This window comes from Plectropomus leopardus, chromosome 18 (genome assembly GCF_008729295.1).
Source record: "Plectropomus leopardus isolate mb chromosome 18, YSFRI_Pleo_2.0, whole genome shotgun sequence".
In the NCBI taxonomy this organism is placed as follows: Eukaryota; Metazoa; Chordata; class Actinopteri; order Perciformes; family Serranidae; genus Plectropomus; species Plectropomus leopardus.
Window position 1 is genome coordinate 6,591,599 of NC_056480.1, and position 22,121 is coordinate 6,613,719.

General features: G+C 40.1%; 1 protein-coding gene across 1 annotated transcript in view; it reads left to right on the forward strand.

Moving 5' to 3' along the window:
- The window catches only part of LOC121957491 (ephrin type-A receptor 7), a 192,229-nt gene that overhangs the window by 136,790 nt on the left and 33,318 nt on the right, over positions 1–22,121 (forward strand). Inside the window, exons 6-8 of the mRNA XM_042506084.1 lie at positions 10,607–10,731; positions 16,215–16,509; positions 19,202–19,310. Coding sequence (XP_042362018.1) covers positions 10,607–10,731; positions 16,215–16,509; positions 19,202–19,310 — 529 coding nt within the window. The remainder of the gene's footprint in view (positions 1–10,606; positions 10,732–16,214; positions 16,510–19,201; positions 19,311–22,121) is intronic.

Here is a 22,121-nt window from a genome sequence, read left to right on the forward strand (position 1 = left end):
CATTCACTGCGCCTCTTGTACTGTCTTAAAAACAATGTATACAGTATGCTTTTGTTGAAGACTGTATATTTACACCTTTTTTCAGTATCTTTGTATTTATTTTAGAAAATATCAAAACAATAGTGTTTTATCTTAGCATTTACAGAAAGATATTTTATTCTTTACTTAATTTGAGTCAGTGCTTTCTGTACTGCTTATTTGTAATGTTTGATTTTAATTTTTTCAGCCTTTTACAATAGAGAAAATAATATGGAGCCCACTTTTTCCTCACAAATTCTCATATTGCAGGTAAACAATGCACTAAATTATATTTCTGACGACATTTTAGGTGAGAAATAGTCAATGCAATAACAAAATTTTGGTTTATAATTGATCAACACTACTAAGTTTTACACTAAGATCTCAGTTTTTTGAGAGAGAGAGAAAGAGGGGCAGCTGTCTCTCTTGATCCACTTTTGTACTCTTTGTGTTTGTGGTGGTGGGCATAAGAAAATGTGGAATCTGTAGCTATTTTTGCTCAAGTAAAATCTCTCAATACCTCCTCCGCCACTGCATTCTCTAAACCCAGTATGCACTACATGAGATCACCTCTCTCAACATGTTTGACTTTCACTATGTCAGAAGTAAAGGAAAGAGGATGTAGAGATGCAAACGTTTGTGTGCATGCCTTTGCTCTCCTTGCGAGTCTGTCAGGGCAGATAGGCCTTTCTTCACCTTCTCAGCCAATCTCCTGCAGCAAAGCTTGGGTCAGCCACTCTATGTGTGTGTGTTTTTTTGTGTGTGGCCTGTGTTTTTATTTGTTGGAGGCTCCGGGCAAAGTCTGTCTGGCTTGACGGATGTGTCGTGATCAGACCATGCCTCTGCCTTTAGGCTAAAGCACACTGGGCCTGAAGAGTGTTCAGAATCAGTCAGCGAGCAGCTGTCAAGAGCAGTTTAAGCAACTCGGCCCTAGTCGCTCTCCCCTGGTGGGGGTGGGATGCCAGATTTGACAGATTTGTAAGCAGGAGAGTCTGAGCCAACAGGTAATAGTGGTTTTTGACATACAGCAGGTCCTCGTGTTAAATCATCCTCTAATATGACCAGACATCCTCTCATCTGACTTTAATTGTGTTACTATTTCACTGAAAGCTTATATTTCAGTACCTGGTGTTTTGGCACAGCTGGATTATGTTGATCGGGGCCCTTTTGAATATATCATATAGAGAGATTTTTTGTCCTGCTTCCTCGTTCACTCTCTGTTCTGGTCGTCCTCTCACCTACCCGCCAACTGACTGACACATTTAATCATTCCATCACTGAGACTCTCCTCTCTGTTACACACACACACACAGTCAGACACACACGTGCACACACTTAGTGGATCACGTCCCTGCAACATATAATCTTGTAGTTTAGATGGAAATGTGCCCGATCCAGGTGTCTCTCCTGCACCATTCCTCCTCCTCACAGACAAAAACATCCAAATTTGTGTGTGCATGTGACACCTAGACAAGACTCTTTCCCTCCAAACACCTCCCGTCCCTTTTTCTTCCTTTGCTGATATGAATGATAATAACCAGAGATAATGCCTGTCTCTGACTGCATCTGCTCACCTCGCCTTTGAAGCATGATCCTGGATAATATTTTTCTTTCCTACTGTTGCTCTTTCTTACTGTTTGCTCCTACTTTGCTGATTTGGAGCAGAGCAGAATAATTGTGGGTATATTTGTGTATTTGGGATGAGGCATCCAGGCAGATGGATACTGATCAGGCAGATTAAACTGAGTGGCGAGCGGGGACCGGCTGCCAGATAGCGCTCCACTGCTGGGGCAGGCAGATTAAAACAGCAAGGCTTGCTGCAAGATAGTGAGATCTGGGTGGGGTAGCTGCTCTTTTATTATTAGATTGGGATGCAATCACACGCATGCACATATGACCACCTGGGGAATTGTGGAAATGAAGATGTTGAGATTTTGAGTCACCTAAATACAGCTAGTTAGCTTACTTTAATCACACACCTTTCAAACTTCATAGTTTGTGGGAAGAAATGTGAACTGTTTTTTTTTCCGCATTTGCATCTGTATTTATCTGTTTTTGTATTTCATAACTGTTAAGCACTTTGGTCAGCTGTGGTTATTTTTAAATGTGCTCTACAGATGAAGTTTGACTTAATATTATAAAAGTTGACTTGAATGCCTAAAAGAACACTTTAAAGATATTATATTGTATTGTTTTTTCCCCACACTAGTGTGTTGGAAGAAACTATTAAATATGTTCAAAGCTGGAAAGCATTACTTGCAAAACCATGAGCACCAAAATGTAATGTAAGACACAAAATGACTCCAAAGATGCATTAAACAACCAAAAAACTGCCACAAGAGAAAGAGAATGACCCAAAAGAGACACATAATAACCACAAATAGACACAAAATGACCAAAACCGACGCAAAATCACCAAGGGACACAACACAACCAAAAAGAAATAAATTGACCTCAAATAGACACAAAATGACTTCAAAGACGCTCAAAAGTACCACAATCATTCGGATTTACCAATTTGGTAAATAAGAGGGAAGAAAAAAAGCGGTGACCCCCCACCTCTGAAACAGTCAAAAAGTCATAAATTATTTATATTCCTATAGTCTGTAAGTGCCTACTGTTAGAAAGAATCGAAAGCTTTCTTCATAGAATGATATGATAGTTGATAATGATAGTTGAAAGTGTGCAACAGTGGATTTCGGCTTCAGATTATCAAGCGTGTTTGAAAATCTGAGTGAAATCTGTTGAGGAACAACAATAAACTGTCATTACTGTAAAGCTTAAACCAGTGAAAATACTTTAAAAAGTTAGCCACACAACTACCTGGCCATTTGAAACTTCAATGACTTTATTAAAGTAATGTGCATGCAAATATACGCTCCTCTGGGATTTTGGGACCACTGACAGCGACGCTCGTGGCGATAGGTGTATAAAAAGCCCCAGGGACAGCCGAAACCAAAAGATACTAAATGTTCCCACTCCTCCGCTGTCAGTCACTTAAATCGTTGCACTATCCGTTTAACTCCAGGTAGAAGCCAGTGTGCCGTGCCCAGAGGGAACAGCGCTCTGCCTTCCCATTAACCCTTTGAACATGAACAGGCCTGACAGATACGGCTCTCTCAATCATCTCTGCCTATAGGACTTATAGCTATGCACCCTCTAATATCCTGTCTCTTCATTCCGAACACACATGCCGTCACTCTTTAATATGCGAAGACACACGGGAGTGCGTAAAGTTGCATGCAAGGCGGAGATGGTGAGAAGTAGAACAATGAAACCCCCTCCTGACAAGATGGATGTCATCTCAGCAGAGGCACAAACAGGCCTGCAGGGAACAGCGGATTCCCCCGAGAACTGAAATGGAGACGGAGCTGTGTTAGGGGAAATGGAGAGATAAGGAGACGGAGAGATGGCGAGAGAGAATTTCCAGAGAGAGGACCCACAGAAGTGTGGAAGAGAAAGAGGGGAAAAGTAAGAATGACTGCGAGATGTTCAGCCCCGCTTGTGCCGACGCCCCTGGGGAGAGCAGCTCCTCTGCCTGTCTCCTTTGATAACGGCACAGAGATGCCAGTTGCACCTCAGCTGCCTCTGTACACATGGATGCAAAAGCCTACAGCAGCGGCTGCCATTTTGTGCCATAGTCTATTCATAGATCTACCTGCCATAGAGACCTGAGCATACAGCTGCCAAATAACCCCCAGTGTGTGCAGGATTGGGTATGGAGAACTGGCTCTGTTTTGGAACTTGTAAGAACCGAAGGATTCACTAAGAAACATGCTTTTCAATTTAGCTTTTTGATTTCTGAAAGCAACTTGGGACCACCTGTGCTTCTGTCCATAGTGCTGATTATGCATGCACCAGCACACGCGTACGATGTTTGCAACATGGGGAACTGTAGTTAGATTAAAGGGCAAGCTCATCTAACATAATGAAGCATGTACTGTAGTATGGTGTGGGTATTTCTTATGCTTCTAGTAGTCATGGATGGATCACTGAAAAGGTTTAACTGGCACAGGCTCAGGGGCCCCAAGCGTCAGGAGCCCCGCTGACTTTCACTGGAAAAATGTCACTCAAACTAACACATACTGACCATGAAGAGACTCAAATCGACCACAAAGAGACCCAAACGACCAAAGACGACACAAAATGAATTCAGAGAAAAACAAAAACACACAATGATCACAAAGAGATACTAAATGACCTCCAAGAGTAACAAACAACTAGAAAGACATAAAATGACCACAAAGAGAAACAAAATGACCAAAAAAAGATATAAAATTACGTCAAAGATAAACAATGACACAACATGACCACAAAGAGACACAAAACAACTCAAACAAAGGACATAAAATTACTTCAAAGACACAAAATGACAACAAAGACACATAAAACGACTTCAAAGACATTCAAAACTACCACAAAGAGACACACGATGACCATAAAGAAACACTAAATGACCAAAACAGACACAATACCCCCAAGAGACAAAATTGTATTATTTATTATTTTATTTTTTTAAAGACACAAAATGATCAAAAAAGACACAGTATCAAACCTCATAGAGACACTGAACCACAAAAAAACATAAATAAAGACCACAAAGAGTTGCAAAACAATAAAAAAAAGTGCCACAACCATCACGAAGTGTGTGTGCCTTGCTCCTATGTAGGAGGGGTGGTGGAGCCTTTTAGATACCTGTGCCCGGGGTCTATGATACTCCCATGCCAGTTCTGGTCAGGAATGAAGAAAATTGGCTAAATGTGCATCCAAAGTAAAAGATAACAAATACTAGAGCATGGCAAGAGGTAGAGTATTCATATTTTCCTTTCAACCAAAGAAACTCTTAAAACACCATGTTGTTCATAAAAAATGACCTTTTACAGCAGCTTAAATCTGCCACAAATGAAAGTAGTTTTTGCTTTCTTTATATTTTCTTTTCCCTCTCTTTCAAACAATATGAAAATGATCTTCCACTTTGTTTTCTGGAGTCGTCTGGCCTTCAGTTTGTGACAAATGTCTCAGTGGTGTAGAAATGTATAGTTCAGTTTCAACAGAAAAAAAACTGGAACTGATGAGCAGAGTCTATAAAACCTAAATGATACCTGGCCCTTGCTTGTACTCACAGCCTGCAGAAGTTTAATCACTGCAAGGTACAGCTGTACGCTGCCTGTTTGCCATTTTGTGCCAAACTCCCTCTATTATACTTCCTCATGCCTCACTTTCTCCCTCTCATCACAGCATCCCTTTGATGTCTAAAGATCATTATCTGTAGCAGTGATTGGTGTGTGTACAGCAAAGCTTTCATACTGGATGGTATCAGGAGCTGTTTGTCTTTGTGACGAGTGCCTATCAGTGCGTCTGCCATGTGATTTGTGCTGTGTGATGAGGCTTTGAAACGTCTGCTGCGTACTTCCACAGCTGAGCTCGAGAGGCTTATTGCCCACAAGGCCATCACCTCTTCTATATTACTTGTGAAAATCATTGGGCAATTGTGTGTTTTCTGTGTGTGTGTGTATATTTGAGTGCGAAAGCCATTTCAGACGGCAGTCGGCATCGATTTCTTCCTCTTAAATACAACGCCAAAACCAACAATGCTGGCCGTTTGCTGCCATATACTCGTGTGTGCTGTATGTGTTGAAGTGGTGGGCGTACTGTATCTGCCAGTGGAACGTGTGTGTATGTCTTGGAAACTGTTATGTCCACATAGTAACCATTGCTCCATCGTTGTGGCCAAATCCCTCATAAATGCACAAACAGAAATAATCCAGTGGAATGTTGGAAGGCAAATTCTATTAGAGATGGACAAACACAGTGATGTTAGTGGTCCCTAAAAGACACCACTTTTTTTTTTTTTATCATTCTTTGGCTTCTTGTTCCTAAAAGACATTTTTTCTCAAAATTGCAAATTCTTTCTCTGGTGCTCTGCATGACATCTTTTTGTTGGCCAACTCAGAAGTTAGTGTCAAACATGGCTCCCTTGACATAAAGCCAATGCGACTGTTCTGCTTGATTTGGGATTACTGCAGAAAACGGGCTCTGTGGCAGACAAAAGACATGATATGATACTTAAACATTTTGTTTAGCAAGATAATATTCACACTAATGTTGTCATGATACTGACATTTCTAACTTTGATACAACACCTTGAAAAAGATAATTATTTGATACCATTTTCAATTCCACAGGTAGAAATTGACATTGAGGGGCAAACAAGTTACATTTTTTTTAAAGATAAATATAGCAAGGCTATAACATAAGATCTTTGTTTTCGTGGTTAGTAGCAGAGCACAGCAGAATGACATTAACAAAAAAGAGAGAGCTAATGATAGAGGTGTGTTGATACTAAATTTTATACTGAAATTAGTATTGAAACAGCACAGAATCGCTATGTATTAATACATCAATATTTTTTTGACAGCACTACGTCACAAAAGAGCAGTTTTTTATGATTATTGAAGCTTAAATGTTATTGCATGACTTCAACGTCAACGTAAAAGCTTCAAAATTCACAAATGGGGTATTTAGCAAACAGCAACCTCCAGGGCTGAAAGATAAAGTGCCAAAAACTGCAGTTTCTCAAATGGCCACTGGAGGCTGGCTCCATGAGCAGGTCAGTCCCCATAGGGCCTCATGTTAAAATCCCTAACATTACAACAGAAATAAACAAATTTACAGCCTGGTACAAAAAACAGTTTGGTCACTATAGCTAATTTCAACATTCATGACAATTCCGCAGGGAGTGAATTTTTATTTAACTCACCCATTTTATTAAGGCTTGAACTTTCACATATGTAAGGTGTGACTGAGTGAGTTACTGGCTACTGTTTAAGAGGCATCGCTGTAATCTGTGTGTCAGATCTACCTCTCAGTCCTCCACAACGCCACTCTCTCATCCAAACATGGGCACTCCTGGCTCCGAAAAAAGCAAGATGACAGTGGTCAAAATGCTGAACTTTATACAGTCTATGGTATTTATTGATATATTTTATGTATATGTTATGTTTAGCCATCAAAGTGCACTGCAGGTTTTCCAGGCCAAAGGAAAGATTACTTCCATGTTAATATAAACGTCTAATTGTATTTATTAGTGTACATGCTCAACACTGCATTTTGTGTATTTTATATACTGTGACTGCCTCAAGGGTTTAGAAATTGTACCAACAGTTCGGACACCGCTAGTTTGTCTGCCACACTTCTTTTTCAGCTGCAGAGGTGGAAACACCACGTTATCCAGCGTATTACTTTGAGTTTTATCCCTCAGGTGATCGTGTGTGCCGATAGAGAACTGGTGCTCACATGTTTTTTATGTGTCAGATTGAGCTGTGATGTGATTTGGTTTGGTTTGGAGGCAGGCGCCGGTCCTATGCATAATTCAGCACACAAGACAGGAAAAAATAGCAAACAATAGCCTGCAGTTGTAGATGGGGGGAGCAGGTTGACACTGTGTTCTTGGTTTAGTATGTGTTTTGTGTGTTTGGATGGCAGAGACTTGAAGAAAAGGGTGTCTGTTAAGCTTCCTTTCACTCTTAAGTTCTTCCTACCGAGCTCCTTTATCTTTTATTTTTTTCTCATTTCTTTCTCTCAGTTTCTTTTGTGTTTATCCTTTACCACCTGCCCATCTCATCTGTACACTTTATTTTTTCTTCCCCCTGCTTCTTATGCTCTCTGGGAGTAATTGCTTTATTTTCTAATGAGCAAGGCTGCAGTCTATTTCCTCTACACTATATAATAAATGCCTTTACATATTCATTAATCACGAAGAATAATCTCTCTGCAAGAGTTTATTTACATTCTTGTATAGTGTTCATTAGCATCTTTCCTTCTCCTTCAGCCCATTTCTTTTCTAAGACTCCCCTCCTCCTGTGTCCGCGTACTGTTTGTGCTGATGTTGCATTATGTGGGGATGTTACAATGACTTGATGCCTCAAAGCAAAGTGTTCATGCTTTCAAAATGCCACTAATTGGCATGATTAGGGTTTGAACGCTTTGAATGTTTATTTGTTTATGTATATACAGTATATATAATTAATATGGTTTGTCAATGCCAAACAAAAGTACAAGAAAAATGCGCATCTACTTAGTTTTCTGGGGAAAGGGGAAATTTCATATTACAGTGTCATTTTCACAATTCTTTATATATATTGAGACATTTTTTCTTATTTTATTTTTATAACAAGTATAGTAAAATGAGCCTTAATAGAAAGAAATAGTGACACACAAAAAAAAAAAAATCATTTTTTTGCCTCCCTCTGTCATTCTTTTGACCCCCTTAAAATGGTGGCCGTTGTGATACTTGCACAAATCCAGAACCAACTGATATCCAATTTTATCATTATGTTTAAAAGCAGATGTTTTGCCTCTTCCCAGAAATATTGGCTTTTCTTTTGGGCATGCATCTCTACGACAGTCTTGCAAGATGTTGCTTTGTTGATGTGTGTACAAAGTATCCATGACAACGCTCAGAGCTGACTGTAAACAGCCAAGAGGCTCTGTGTTGCAAACAGAACCCAGTTGACACGCCTATTCTGAATGCACTGTATGCATGTCCAAACAATGCTTCATTTGGAAGAAGGCCTAATTCAGAATATCCAAACTAAATATGTTGTTTACATGAACTGCATCAAATCCAGAGTATTGTCCTATTCATATTCCTTTAATGGAATATTAATGTGCATGTGAACAGAGTCACTGACCAGGCTCAATGTTATTGAATCAAACTGATTTCTTATTATTTTTAGGGAAAAATGTCATCTTGAATTGTAAAACTGCTCACTAGATTTCTCTTCATGATTCTGAATTTGCAATTTTATATTTTTGGTTTCAAAAAAATCTGATTTTTTTAGAACAGGTAAAGAGCCACATTCCCACTGAATGCAGTTTGAGTGACAATCACACACACTAACAGATGCTGCTCCATCATCCTGCCTGGATTTTCTTCCTCCTCTGTTCAGCTTGATTGGACGGACCTAAAATGCAATGATAGATGCAATGATACAAAAATTCGCAGAAGTCTCCATGAATTATGAATACCTGTGTTTTCAGACATCAAAAAACAGACAGATGGAGACGGACAGTGAGAGACAGATCGAGAGTGTCTTTGATCCGCTGCCTAAAATGACTGAATTATCCTGCTGCTCCAGAGGACTGAAGGAGCTGCACAGATGCTTTGTGTGTGTGTGTGTGTGTGTGTGTGTGTGTGTGTATGTGCAGTCGCATAGTCTGCTGGTGTGAGTGACAGGCAGAACATATTCATTAGTGTGGCTGTTTTCACAGAGGAAAGAAATGAATTGATGGGTAAAGGTCAGGAGAGAGATGAGCAGGAAGTGAGAAGACCACGAAAGAGGAGCCGTCAACCGATAGGGTGACTGAGGGGAGAGTGAAGAAGGACAGAATAAGAACAGAAGACAAACAGGAAGGGAAACAGGAACTTGAATGCCATAAACGATCCTGAAGGCCATGGAATGTATTAAAAGACATTTGAAAAAGGGCAATAATTATCATCCAGTCCAAAAATAGATGACAGGAAACACCCCTTACACTCCCCCGCCACTAAACTTAACCCTAATGGCCTTAATGGCAGCACTCCTCCCAAACATAAAGGTCTTTTGACTACGATAACTGCACCCCTTTATTTTCCTTACTATTTGTGAGTGACAGCCCATTTTGCTACTTTATTATACACGGCATAATTAGCACTTAAGCAAGAGTGGGTGGCGCTTGCTGATTATCATACTATGTGCTGCCTGTCACTTGTTGACAGAGAAACAAAGAACTGGTCTTTCCTCAGTAATGAAATTGTTTGCTTAGCGAGCCCGCGCCATTACACCTCGCATCCAAATTTGGAAAGCTTTGTACAGATAATTCATCTTCAGTTCTGTTCCTCCGTCCTGATCAATAGGATATGAGATATCTGTCAACATAGATTTCACTGTGGCTCCTGCAGATTGAGTCAGAAAAAGTTTTGAGGTCAGTTTAATTGAGAGACTCGGAGAGGAAATGGGAAGTCCAGATTAAGAGCGTCTTCATCCGTTAGTCTCATGTCAATGCGGGCTTGTCAGTCAATCCATATCTGTATTGATCTGTTGTCAGTCCCAATGTACCACTGTTCAGTGCCACACACACACACACAGACAAAGACACGTGCACAGTGTTTATCCATTCATGGAGTACGATGAAGCTGTCTGCTCTGACACAGCTCGGCTTCAATAATTAATGCGTTACCTCTGTGTTACCTACTTTTGTCCTCTTTCTTTCACTCTCTTTGTTCCTCTGCTCTCCTTACATCCTTGTTGGTTATTCCCACAATCCACATTCTTTTGCTGTCTCACCTCAGATGTGTGAGTACAGTAGGGCATACTGTATATATATCAATGCTTTCTGGCAAAAAATCCTCCTTGTAAGAGAATTCTCTGCATTCCTCCCTTGACCTTTGCCTGCACAGTCAAGCTTTATGTGAAAACTGCAAATACAAGAGAGGAAAGGCTGTTTCTGATGTCCTTGAGAAAACTCCTCAAGATATTGTATCCATATTGAATGAGACTGGAATCCCCAAACTCATCTCTCTTCCTCTCTTCTCTCCTCTTTGTAGCACCCTCTCTGATCAGTGAGCTACGAGCGGAGAAGATCGAGCAGAAGAGCATAACCCTGGTGTGGAGGGAGCCTTCCTACCCAAACAGCAGCCGCACCGAGTATGAGGTTAAATACTATGAGAAGGTAAATCTGCCAGTACATCCTAATCTGCCCACACTGTTTTTCACTCCTGTTTTGTGTTGTTTACATCAGTTATCATGATATACCTATACCGTAGCCCCCCCCCCCCCCTTTTTTAAGCAGTAAGCCGGGGTAATCTTTAATTTCTCATGTTTATTCTTAAAATGTGTAACACTGTGTAGAAATCCAGCAACTTAATGAAGGGAAGCATTACAGGAATATGTTCAGGAACATTTGAAATGTTTTTGATATTCTCCGCTAAAATGAGAACCCAAATTATACATCTGCATGGCTTACATTATTAGCCTTTTTTTTTAATTTTGTTTTTTTTTCAATGCCTGAGCTCTAGTTTATGATTAGTGATTAGAGGTTGAACAATATTGGATTTATATATAAAAACAATATTTTGGGACTGGAAAAAGTATGCATAAATGAATAAATAAGCAAATAAATGAATAAATAAATAGGCTAAATAAATAGGCTAAATAAATAATTTGATCATGTTGGAAATAAACAGAACATATATATATATGTATAAAACATCATATTCAACGCAATTAGCAAATCTGGAACTGTACATCAAACTGGCCATTATAAAACGTTTTTGAAAATCTAGGTGGAATTGATTTTTATTTAAGTCAACCTGAAGTACACAGGTCCCTTGACTTAATGCATGGAGCCTACATGCAAAACTCCATACTTAGAGATTGACGGTATGACTTTTTATTTTATAGGAAATATGAATTTCAATTACTTTTGCATATTTTTTAATTGGTTAAAAATTTAACGCAATTTACTTTTTTGCTCTAGAAAGGGGTAAATTGTAATTTAAGGAAATATTCAAAATGCTTTCTCAATGATTAATAAAACGAGACTAGGTAAAAGCCTAGTATTTAGCTGGACTATGAATGAAGCACTAAAGCGGGATGTGGTATGCTGTAAAAGCCCTCTGAGGCAAACCGTTTGTGATAATGGGCTTTGTTAAATAAAATTGACGTGACTTTTATTTTGAAACGGGCACTTTTAATTTGTAACCGGAAGTGACGACACGGATTGGCGGACTTTCATGCTAGGACGCGACGCGTTTGCTCTGGATCGGCTGTTTCATTCAAGGCAAAAATTTCGTGTAAATCCATGTTTAAATGAGGAACAGGAGCGGTTTTTTGCTCCGGAGCAGGACCCACTCACCGTCGGTAAGTAAAGTCAGTGTGTGACTGCGAGAAGCTGCACGGCCACCGGCCAACTAAGGAGGAAACTTCCGCCGACGATGATAATTTGCAAAACATCCTAATAAAGCGGCAAATAACGCGACATTAACAGATGGCAGTGGTCAGTGGTTTGTATTTCGGTAGTTTTGCGCTGGCTGTATGTTCTGTTATTTGCGTTCAAACTGGTAGAACATGATTGTTGTTGTTGTTGTTGTTTCAGTAATGACGACAGGCTTCATACACTTACATATACCTGAGAGCACTCCCATCAGAGTCACAAAGGTTATTATACAGATGCATTTACTGGCTGATGTTTAACTCCAAATTGAAGACTAAACTGAACCCCTTTAATTATTAACCTAATTATCTTATCAGATTTTTAAAAAAACTCATTCATTCATTCAAATTATTCAGGTTACAGTCAGTATCCATGGTTACAACATAAAGCCTAAAATCGTTTTTATGTGTCTGTGGTGCACCACGTTAATTTGCCAGCAAACCCCATGATGAGTGATACTGAATGCATGTACATTGATGTGGAAAAATTTAAGGAGAATAGAAATTTCCCAGAAGGTCCACTAAGGGAATCGATGTAGTGATTGTTGTAATATTGTGTGTCTTTGGGGCTAATTAGAGGTGCTATTTTTACAACCCTTTCTATTAGATGATCTTAATATGCTGCTACTGAGATATTGGTAAAAAACATGTTGTTTTCTAGTGTATTTCAAGGGCCAATTATGTCTAACCCTGAATCCATATTACTGACACATTTTCCTTTGCTTTTATGGATAACCACTGTAATTTCATCGGCCTTATCACGCTCATTTAACACAGCACTTAGTCAGATTGTGGCCGCCCCGTCAACAAGTCACAGTCTTCACAGTAAATCTGTCATGCACGTAAACCACAGCTGTCACGCTCGCACTTCCCCATTTTCATACGCTGCATTTTCTGGCAATGCCAGGTCTTTGTGTTTGGCTGTGTCACACTCGCACCCATTTTCACACCTCCTACTCTTCTCTATGCTTCACCATATTTAATAAAGCCCTGCTCCTCGTTGCTCCACTCCCACAGATTTAGAAAAAAAAGAGGGGAAGATTTAGAGGAGGGGTGGGTGAGGAAGAGAAGCGATAGGGAGAGGTATACAGTAGGGCATTTTGAAAGAATGAGGTGCTGGTGTGATAGCTGAGGGCGAGAAAAGATTAGAGAGGGTATTTGGTACAGATGAGGGGAAGATGACTTGGCGGAAAGATGCTTGTAAGAGCACAGTGATTGAGAAAAAGAGGTGAAGGTGCTTTGTGGGGCCGGATGCAAAAGAAAAGCAGAATGAGGGAGGCGGATGAATGAGGAGAGCAAAGGATAGATGGAAAATAAATTAGAGTGAGACAGGAAAATTGGTGACAGGCCATGAAATGAAAAGGCAATACAACTACACTGCAGCAAAGAGCCTATTAAAGTGTGAAGTATGGCTTTGCTTAGTCAGTGTATAGCTTTCCTCTTCTGATTTTTTTTACTATCAAGATGTAGCTTTACATTATGAGCCCACACAGTGTTGTATTAGGTATTAGCCCTTTGAAACTGAGCAATTCAATTTATTTATTTATTTAAAAAAACATGGGGGAGGTTCCTGTATGATAAATAAATGATGATACAAAAGGTGACAAGAAAATTACCTAAAAGTAGTTTTAGAAAGAGCGTTGGATGATTATTAGAAAATAGTTTTAAAAAAAGAGAAGGGGTGGGTTGGGTCCAGAAAACGGCGCTTTTAATTATAATAATTTTATATTTGAAATTATGTTACAGACAAAATATGTACATCCAGCACAGGTAATTTTCTTGTTTGTTTTTTTTACTTTTTTTCTGCTTTTTTTCGGGTAATTTATTTGTTACTTTCCGACTAATTTCTCGCCATGTTTTTTTTAGTTGCCTGTTTCCTTCTCCCCATGTTTTTAACAGAAATCTAACCATTTTGCTCAGGTTATAAAGGGTTAAGTGCTTATCTGGCTCATAACAAAGAAGAAATTGTTGACGACAATAATGACCAACAATGTCGATGACTAGTAATGATTAACTCACTGTTTATTCATTACGCGATATTACAGAGTGTCATCTGTGACTCTGTTGTTGTTTTCCTCCCACCAGTCTTTTCTGAGGACTCTGTGTTTTCCTCTCTATCCTCCTGTGTCCATCTCCTCTGTGTGTCGCATTCTTAAACAGGAGTCATTATGCATTAGCTGCCATTCTCTTTCTCAGTTGATCTCTCTTTATTTCATTCTGCCTGCGTCCCCCTCTCAGAGGCTCGTTCTGCTTTCTTTATTCCCCCTTCGTGCGACGCTATTCTTGGACATAAAGCAATAAAGATCATGCAAGTAGTGTTGTGCAAACTCAAAAACTCACTTTCACTCGCTTCACTGTGACTGTTAAATCAGATTTATCATCAGAGCTGTCATAGAAGCTCAACTTCAGTTGGCGTGATCCTGTTGACATGCAGAGGCATGACGTGTGAAGATACAATAAGGACTGTTTGTTGGAACAAGGTGGAAAACGGATTACACTGAAAAGGCAAAAACAAACATATCAGGCAACAAGTGGAGTAGCTATGCTAATGTGTCACCTACTCGCTGCCCCCATTGTGCCCACTTCTGCAAGATGTGAGTCATTCTCACAGAGAGAAACAGATGAGCACCATCTTTGGCTTATTTTCTAAAGACCTCTCGAGTGAATGGAGCCATGCTTTTACTGGATTTTTCATCATTTATTTCCAAAGTGCAGAGAGATGCTACTTTATTGAAAGCTGGTTAAAGGTGCTGTATATAACTCTAGAGAAAAATGGTTGATTATTGAGTCTCATACCCAGGTTTTCACATACTGACACTTTCCGTTGATGATTTTGGTCCGACTACCAACCAGAGTGTCTGTATTTGATAATGATAATAATAATAATGATAATAATGATAATAGATATTATTTATAGATTGCTTTTCAAGAAACTCAAGACACTTTACAGATGTTATAAAAAGACCTTAGAAATACATTAAAATACTGGTTCCAGCTGTGACCCTGCTTCATACTACAAAGGGAGTGTCTCAGGAGCGAAATGTTCTGCCTGCCTGACTTTGTAGACTTGCAAATTTTGTTGATTTGGTAACTTTTATTTGATATTTGTACTTCTGCCATCAGTAAGTAAGCTCCTTAGTTAAAGATAAACAATGCATGTTTTTCCTGAAAAACAATGTAATCCTCCTCAATCATCACTTATGAAGCCTGTTACAGTGTATTTTTCTGTGAAGACTCTTCCCTCAGCCAATATTTTCTTATCTTTTTCTTATTTCCTGTATTTGGGAGGTTTATAGGTGTGTGCACCCACAGCGCTCAGGTGAGGTTGGGGCTTTATAAAAAGGTAGTCACCAGGTGCCAGACTGTAAGGTGCAAGCATCCAAGAGATACAGTGCCAAAAAAAAACCCCAGCAAAAATAGTGAGGCAAAACACCAAACGAAAGTGAGTCTCAGATTATTTCCTTTTTCTTGTGCCTTAGCCTACAGCCAAAGTAAATACTGTTAAAAGTCCAGTTATTAACAACATGGATCAAAGATTTGTGACTGTGTTTTATTATTTTGTGTCGATATTTACATAAAACCTTTGGGTCTGGGTTTAAAATAAGTATGTTTGTTATGTTATGTAGGTTGTAGCAAATATGTAACTTGAGTGACATCAAAACATACTTAAATTGCATAATGTTAGGTTTAAACAGCACTGACTTTTTGTTTCAAGCAATATATGAACTGCGGTCTCCAGGATGAAAGTATGATTTTGTTTTAACCATCCACCTCCCCTCCTTCCTGCGTTTTTGCTCCGTAAATTCCGTCAGCTGCTCTCAGCGTCATGTTTTGCGACTGATGGGTTTACACACCAGTCACCTGAAAGCCCGGTGCATCTCATAAACACACTAAAGGACGCCTTTCATGGCGATATCACACAAAGTGCAGCTGCGCCCGTTGAAATCCAGGGGTAACTTTTCAGCTTGGCCTGACAAACTGCGTAAAAACTTAGTCTGAGTATTTGAAATGCTGTTTCTCTGTCTCAATAAGGGAAACATTACCAGAACCCTTGATTCGGTTACAAAATTGTCTTGCACATCTCTCAGCATTACAGAATCTGCCATGGAAATGAACGAGGCATCTGACAAATGGATTCCACCTACTCGTCTCACTCCTCCTTCTGTTTTTTTCCTCCTTCTTTGTGTTCTCCGTCTCTCACTTCACTTTCTGTCTCCGCAGGAACAAAAGGATCAGAGTTATTCTACTGTGAAGACAGCCGCCACACGGATCAGTGTCAACAACCTCAAACCCGGCACCACATATGTCTTCCTCATCCGCCCTTTCTCCACGCCGGCGCCCTCTTCATCCCTGTCCTCCTCCCCTCTGTCGTCCTCCTCTGCCTCCTCATCCTCGTCCACTTCCTCCTCCTCTTCTTCCTCATCCCCCTCCTCATCGTCCTCCTCCTCCTCCTCGCCGCCGCCCATTGACTACGGAGCCTACAGCACTCCCCTGGAGCTGCAGACACTTGGCGAGTGTGAGTAGCCGTTTTACGCCTCCTCCCTCCTCACTTTCTCCCCTTTCTCTTCGCTCCCTCCTCTCAACACCACCAGGCACATTGGGATAGGGGGTTTGTGTAGGCACCTGGCCAGCCCACACAATGAAGCGTGCTGCTAGAGTGAGAGCGATAGGCAGAGACAGAGGAGGGGATGTGACTGTGTCTGAGATTATGTGTGAAGACGCAAGATTTTACCAGTAAGCTGTGAAATGGTTCATCTTTGTGCAAGTTGATGCCGTGTCCCTTGTGTCACCTCGGGGTCTGGTTGGGACTCTGTGTGTCTAATGTGCGTGTGTGTTTTAGGCCTGGTACTTTTCATGAATTCTTTGTTTTGAACCTTTTATTTACCAAGGAAAAGGATTTGTTGAGCATTCACAGTCGAACTCACCCGAGAGCTGCCCCGCACAACCACTATCTTCCACAGTTGGCCAAAGACCAGCTTTACCAGAGATTATTTGTTTTTTAGCGAACAGGGTCTTGCACTTCTCTTGCTTTGCTTTAGGGTGAAGGATCTTAGTTGTACTGTTACTTTTTTGGACGATGCATATTCAGTTTGCTTCATTTGCCTCAGGCTAGATCAAAAGTCAAGTGAGTGACGACCTGACACGAACAAGGCAGCAGCACAGCAGCCTCTTGTGGGCGTGAACAAAATGCAGGCATGCAAACAGATTTTAAACAATATTAACAACATACTGTCACATTTAAACACATTATCGTGACATTTATATGTCAAGTAAATAATGCATTAAGCAAGCATAACTGTCTAGGTTGATTGTGAGCAAACGGTCGGCAGGTGCAAAGCTACAATACAGAGGGAGAAAGTGACTTTTCTATATTAAGTGTTTGCATTTAGGTGCTGAAGATTAATATTCACTTTTGAGAAGATAAAGGGGGCTGCATGTTGTGATGTTTCCGGGGGTTGTTAATATTGTCGATCTGTTGAGGTTCAAAGTTTAATTGACCTTGAAATGGCAGACAGATGAACTATTGCTGTTTTTAATAAGTCTGCCTGTCATTGCAAGGTCACCATCACCCTCAAATTTAGACCCACGTGGACAAGAAGTTCTTGAACTGCTCATCAGAAATGGCGTTGTGAAAATTATTTCTAACAAGCAAACTGGTAAAACTGCCATCTGCTGATTGAGACAGTGTAATGTGACTGAAATCAGTTTTACTACGGCAGTATGTCGTGCATTACAGACACACATGGTGTCATAATTTCTGATCCTGTATGTTAACACTCTTTCTGACAGTGTAATGTAAGAGGGTCAAGTATAATATTAACAATGTGGTGGAGGTTACGGCTTTCTGAAATAAAAGAACATCCGTTTACCCTCTGCTCTAATCAACGGCCTATGAAATTAATTCAACCCTGAGGGTCAGTGCCTCATATTTTCTCTCATCTCCTCTACTTGTTCTCACTTGATACACAGTAATTGAATATATGTGCTGCATGCTTGTGTGTTAAATTGTGTTTTTGTGGTGTGATGACAAGTGTGTCGCTCTTTGCTCTGCTAATTGTTGCACACACAGATCAGTAAGGAGTTTTATCATGGTTAGAAGAGGCCTGCCACACCTACTGTTAGCTTCAAAAGGCCATTATCAGATTTATTGTTAGGAGACAACCTCATGTGACTGGAATAATTATGACTGGAGCAAAAGAAGAAGTCAGGTGATGTAGTATAAAGAACGAAAAAGTGTCCATGTTGGACAAGAGGAAGGGGTCGTGGATGGGTCAAACAAACACAGGACGTTCACTCATGAGAGAAGACTTTTTTGTCAGTGTGAAAATCAAAGTTGACTTATTTTAACCAATAACAGCTGAGTAGAGATTAAGTCATTTACCGTGACATTGGCATCCAGCTGGTGGCTTTTGGTGCTAATGATGCCAAAAAAATGTTTGAAAAACTCAACAGCAATGTCTTTATCCTGAATTCTTGACCCAGTTTTCTCAAAATAATCCACAGACCTTGTGAGCAGTTTCATGTAGGGACTATTTTCTTTATACCAAACTACTACTATTACCGTATCACAGCTCAGAAGGAAGTGTGCATCTACTGCAAGCTCTCCTAGCACCACTGCACTAGTCAATGTTAGAGCTCAGCTGAGGAGGACACCATCAATGCTTACAATAACACAGCCTCTCGTCCATGAGTAGATGCACGCTTCCTTCTGCGCTGTGATACGGTTGGTTGGTGTAGTTCAGTAGAAAGAACATAGTACCTACATAAAACTGCTCACAACAAAGTCTATGGATTATCTTGAGTAATTTGGTTCATCATTTCTAGAAAAAGATATTGCTGTTGAGTTCAAATCTGTTTTTGGTGCTTTGAGCATCACAACCCATTTAGTTACATTACATTCGAGAGACGGTAACGTTGACATATTTTAACAAGAGACGGTAGTTTTAACTGACGTACAATAAGTTTTTCTTAACCTAAACGCAGTTTTTCCACCTAAACCAAACAACAATGAAGACTAATAAAAATGGATCTGTTCTATCCTAATAGTCATTTAATGGGCTGAACCCGTTAGTATGTGTTGCATGCTCTTGCTGACCCATATCTATGAGTATAAAAACAACCGATAACAGCCATTTAATTGGCTGATAACATCCAAATTGGTTTATGTTTCTATTTCATATGTCTAATAAATATTTTGCCATTTCCAGTGGCACTGGCATCCAGCGAACAGAGTCCAGTGGTGATCATCGTCGTCGTGTCTGTGGCCGCCCTCATCATGCTGCTCTCCATGGGAGTTGGACTGCTCATCTGGAGGAGGTAGATATGTGTACACAGATGAAAAAAATGCATTATCCACCTCCTATAGCTCATCCTGTCATTCTCAGATTTTCATACTCTTTGCATGTTTCTCAAACACACACTGACATGCAAATGTGTACATACACTCAATCAAATATTCCGTCAACAATCACACAATACTCTGTCATAATCCAGATTACAGTAATCCAGAGACAGGAGGAAGTCCCTCTGTGAAAAGAATGTGCAGTGGTGGGGGGAGAATGGCTGAAATTACACGATAACCAGTTACACTCATCATTTAATACGCCACATAAAGAAGTCAGCTCGATAATGGTGCCGTCTGCCGTCGGGGGGAGGCGGCGTTGGCAGGGTCAGAACCTCCTTTGATCATTTTCTTGGCTCGAAGTTCATAGTTCTTTGCTATCTAATTAGTTTTCACATAGAGAAGTGGGAATTGTGAAACAGCAAAGAAGATGAGAGAGAGGTTAAAGCAGTGTCACTTGTACAACAGCTGACACATCGTTTACTCAGACCGGTAGTTTGCCCTGCCACTAGAAAGAAAAACTCTTTTGTCCAGTTTATAATATGAGTGGACGATCCTAATTCATTCTTTCACCACATGTTTAAAAAGATATCCTCAGAAGAGTAGAGACAGCAGAAGTATTTTGCTTGAAAGCAGATGGTTGGAATTGCAGGTAATTACAATCACTTCTATGACTGTGACCTGTGGACACACTGTTCAGTCTTATTTAATCAAGCGTCTTTCAACTGGGAGAGTTTTGTGTTGGCGGGAAGAGACCATTCAGACTGCAGCAATCAGTGTGAAAAGCTTTATTTCTTTAATTTAAAGTGGCAGCTGGTACACTTATATCAAATATTGGGTCAGTTTGGGTCCATTTTAAATGTATGAATTGTAAAGACGCTTTAAATTGGGTCAAGCATTGTGTTAGAAACTGTTAAGTGGGACAGTTTAACGATACACTCCTGAAGTTTGTAATTATTTTTGCTGCCTCAGGTGATTAGTGGACATCACTACACATTTTTTGGTAATTACAGTATTGTTGCTGCAGTAGTATTTCTGAATGGACTGAAGAGTGAAGCACCTACAAAAGAGAAAACCAACAGAATTGCAGCTGATGCTTAAGACAGATCATTTACGGGCACTTATTATAGTTAGGTTTCAAATGTGAAGAAAACTTTTTCTTTAATGCCTCCACAGTGAACGAATAACTTCAAAAAGTAAGAAAAAATGTCATGAATTGATGCCTTTAGTGTAACATAAAACATACGTGTCTGCAGTGCTTGCTAAAGAATAATAATGGCATAACATGGTGATAACAATGATAATCATCATTTACTGTCTCCGTTATATGGTGACTGGTCTCATCCTCTGCTTGGAGGGCAGGAAGCTCCCGAATCTCAGTTTTCTCAATTTGCTGACATTTACAGCGGCTGATCCTCTTCCTCTTTGAGTTAGCCACTTCTGCTTGCTGCTTTTTATAATTCCCGGGCTGGGCAGCATACATAACACATCGTCAAAATGTCACACCCGTCATGCAGGCTGTCCTGGCATACAGAAACCATTTTGGCGCTGTCACTACCTACCAAGGCGGATTAAAGGCGAGACCTCTCTGTCCCCCCATTTCGAGATCCTACCTTGTATATAGAACGGCTTAACCCTGCAATAGTCCCACTTTGAACAGGCAGTATAAAAGGGGCTAATGACACTGTGTATAACTGGATAAATGAGACTAAGTTTATACTGCATGAGCTGTATGAGAGTTTGTAAATGGATATTTTGGTATAGTTTTGCTGTTGTTGAACGGGGTTGCCTATGACTTCAGTTCATCAATAATTTTCTCAGTTTTTGGATTCTTCGTTCCCTGTGGCAAGAAAAACAAAGTTTTCTTCACAAAGTCAATGTAGCATAGGGTTAGTAACTGATACTGTCTGTTGTTGTGGGGGGGGGGGTGGGGGGGTGAAGTATTCATCTAAATAGCCACTCAAAATTGGACTTGTTTCTGTTTGTAGCATTCGCAGTCCAGTATATTACTAAGACAATCTAGACAAAAATTGAAAAATAATTAAAAGTCTTGTTTTAGTTTTGTAAGTCTTGTTATATGAATTAATTTGTCTTTTAGGTTCATGATCCTCCTAAACTGAGAGTCACAAGCAATCACTCAAACAACCAGACATGCAATGCATTCCTTGTTCCGATTCATTGCTGCCATTCTGCGTCATCTCGGGTGCTTTAATGAATGTTTTATTGTCTTGTTTATTGCACTGAGTATATCTGGCCATATACTTTACATGTTTTATTCAGCTGAGGAGATAAAGGGGGGCAAGAGTGCATTTTTGCTCGCCGTTCCAACCACTTTGCTCTTTGACTCTTGTCCAATTCTATATTCTGCCAGCTCGCCTCACACACGCCCACACAGACACACACATTTACACAATGTATGGTGTATGCTCCATCGCACATGTGAACACATAAGCAGGGGGCACATATCTCCTCCCACACAGAACACACACGGCCAGAAAACAGTTGTTTTGTTCTTTTCATTAGGTTGGTATTCAATTGATGTCTATCGAGGGAGACTTTTAGATTCATTGTGAACGTGTTCGTTTGGATAGGTTGTGTGCATTTTCTCCCTTTTTCCTCCACATGCATGCCACTTCTCTTCTGAATAAGGCAAAGCAGCCTTTTCCAGGGGAACGCCTACCTGTATAAAGACAGAATTGTGAAATAAAGACCACAAGGACAAATCGAGGTGGACACAAACAGTCCAATGATGGAGTCAGCCAGGTGTAGAAATGAGTTCTATTCAC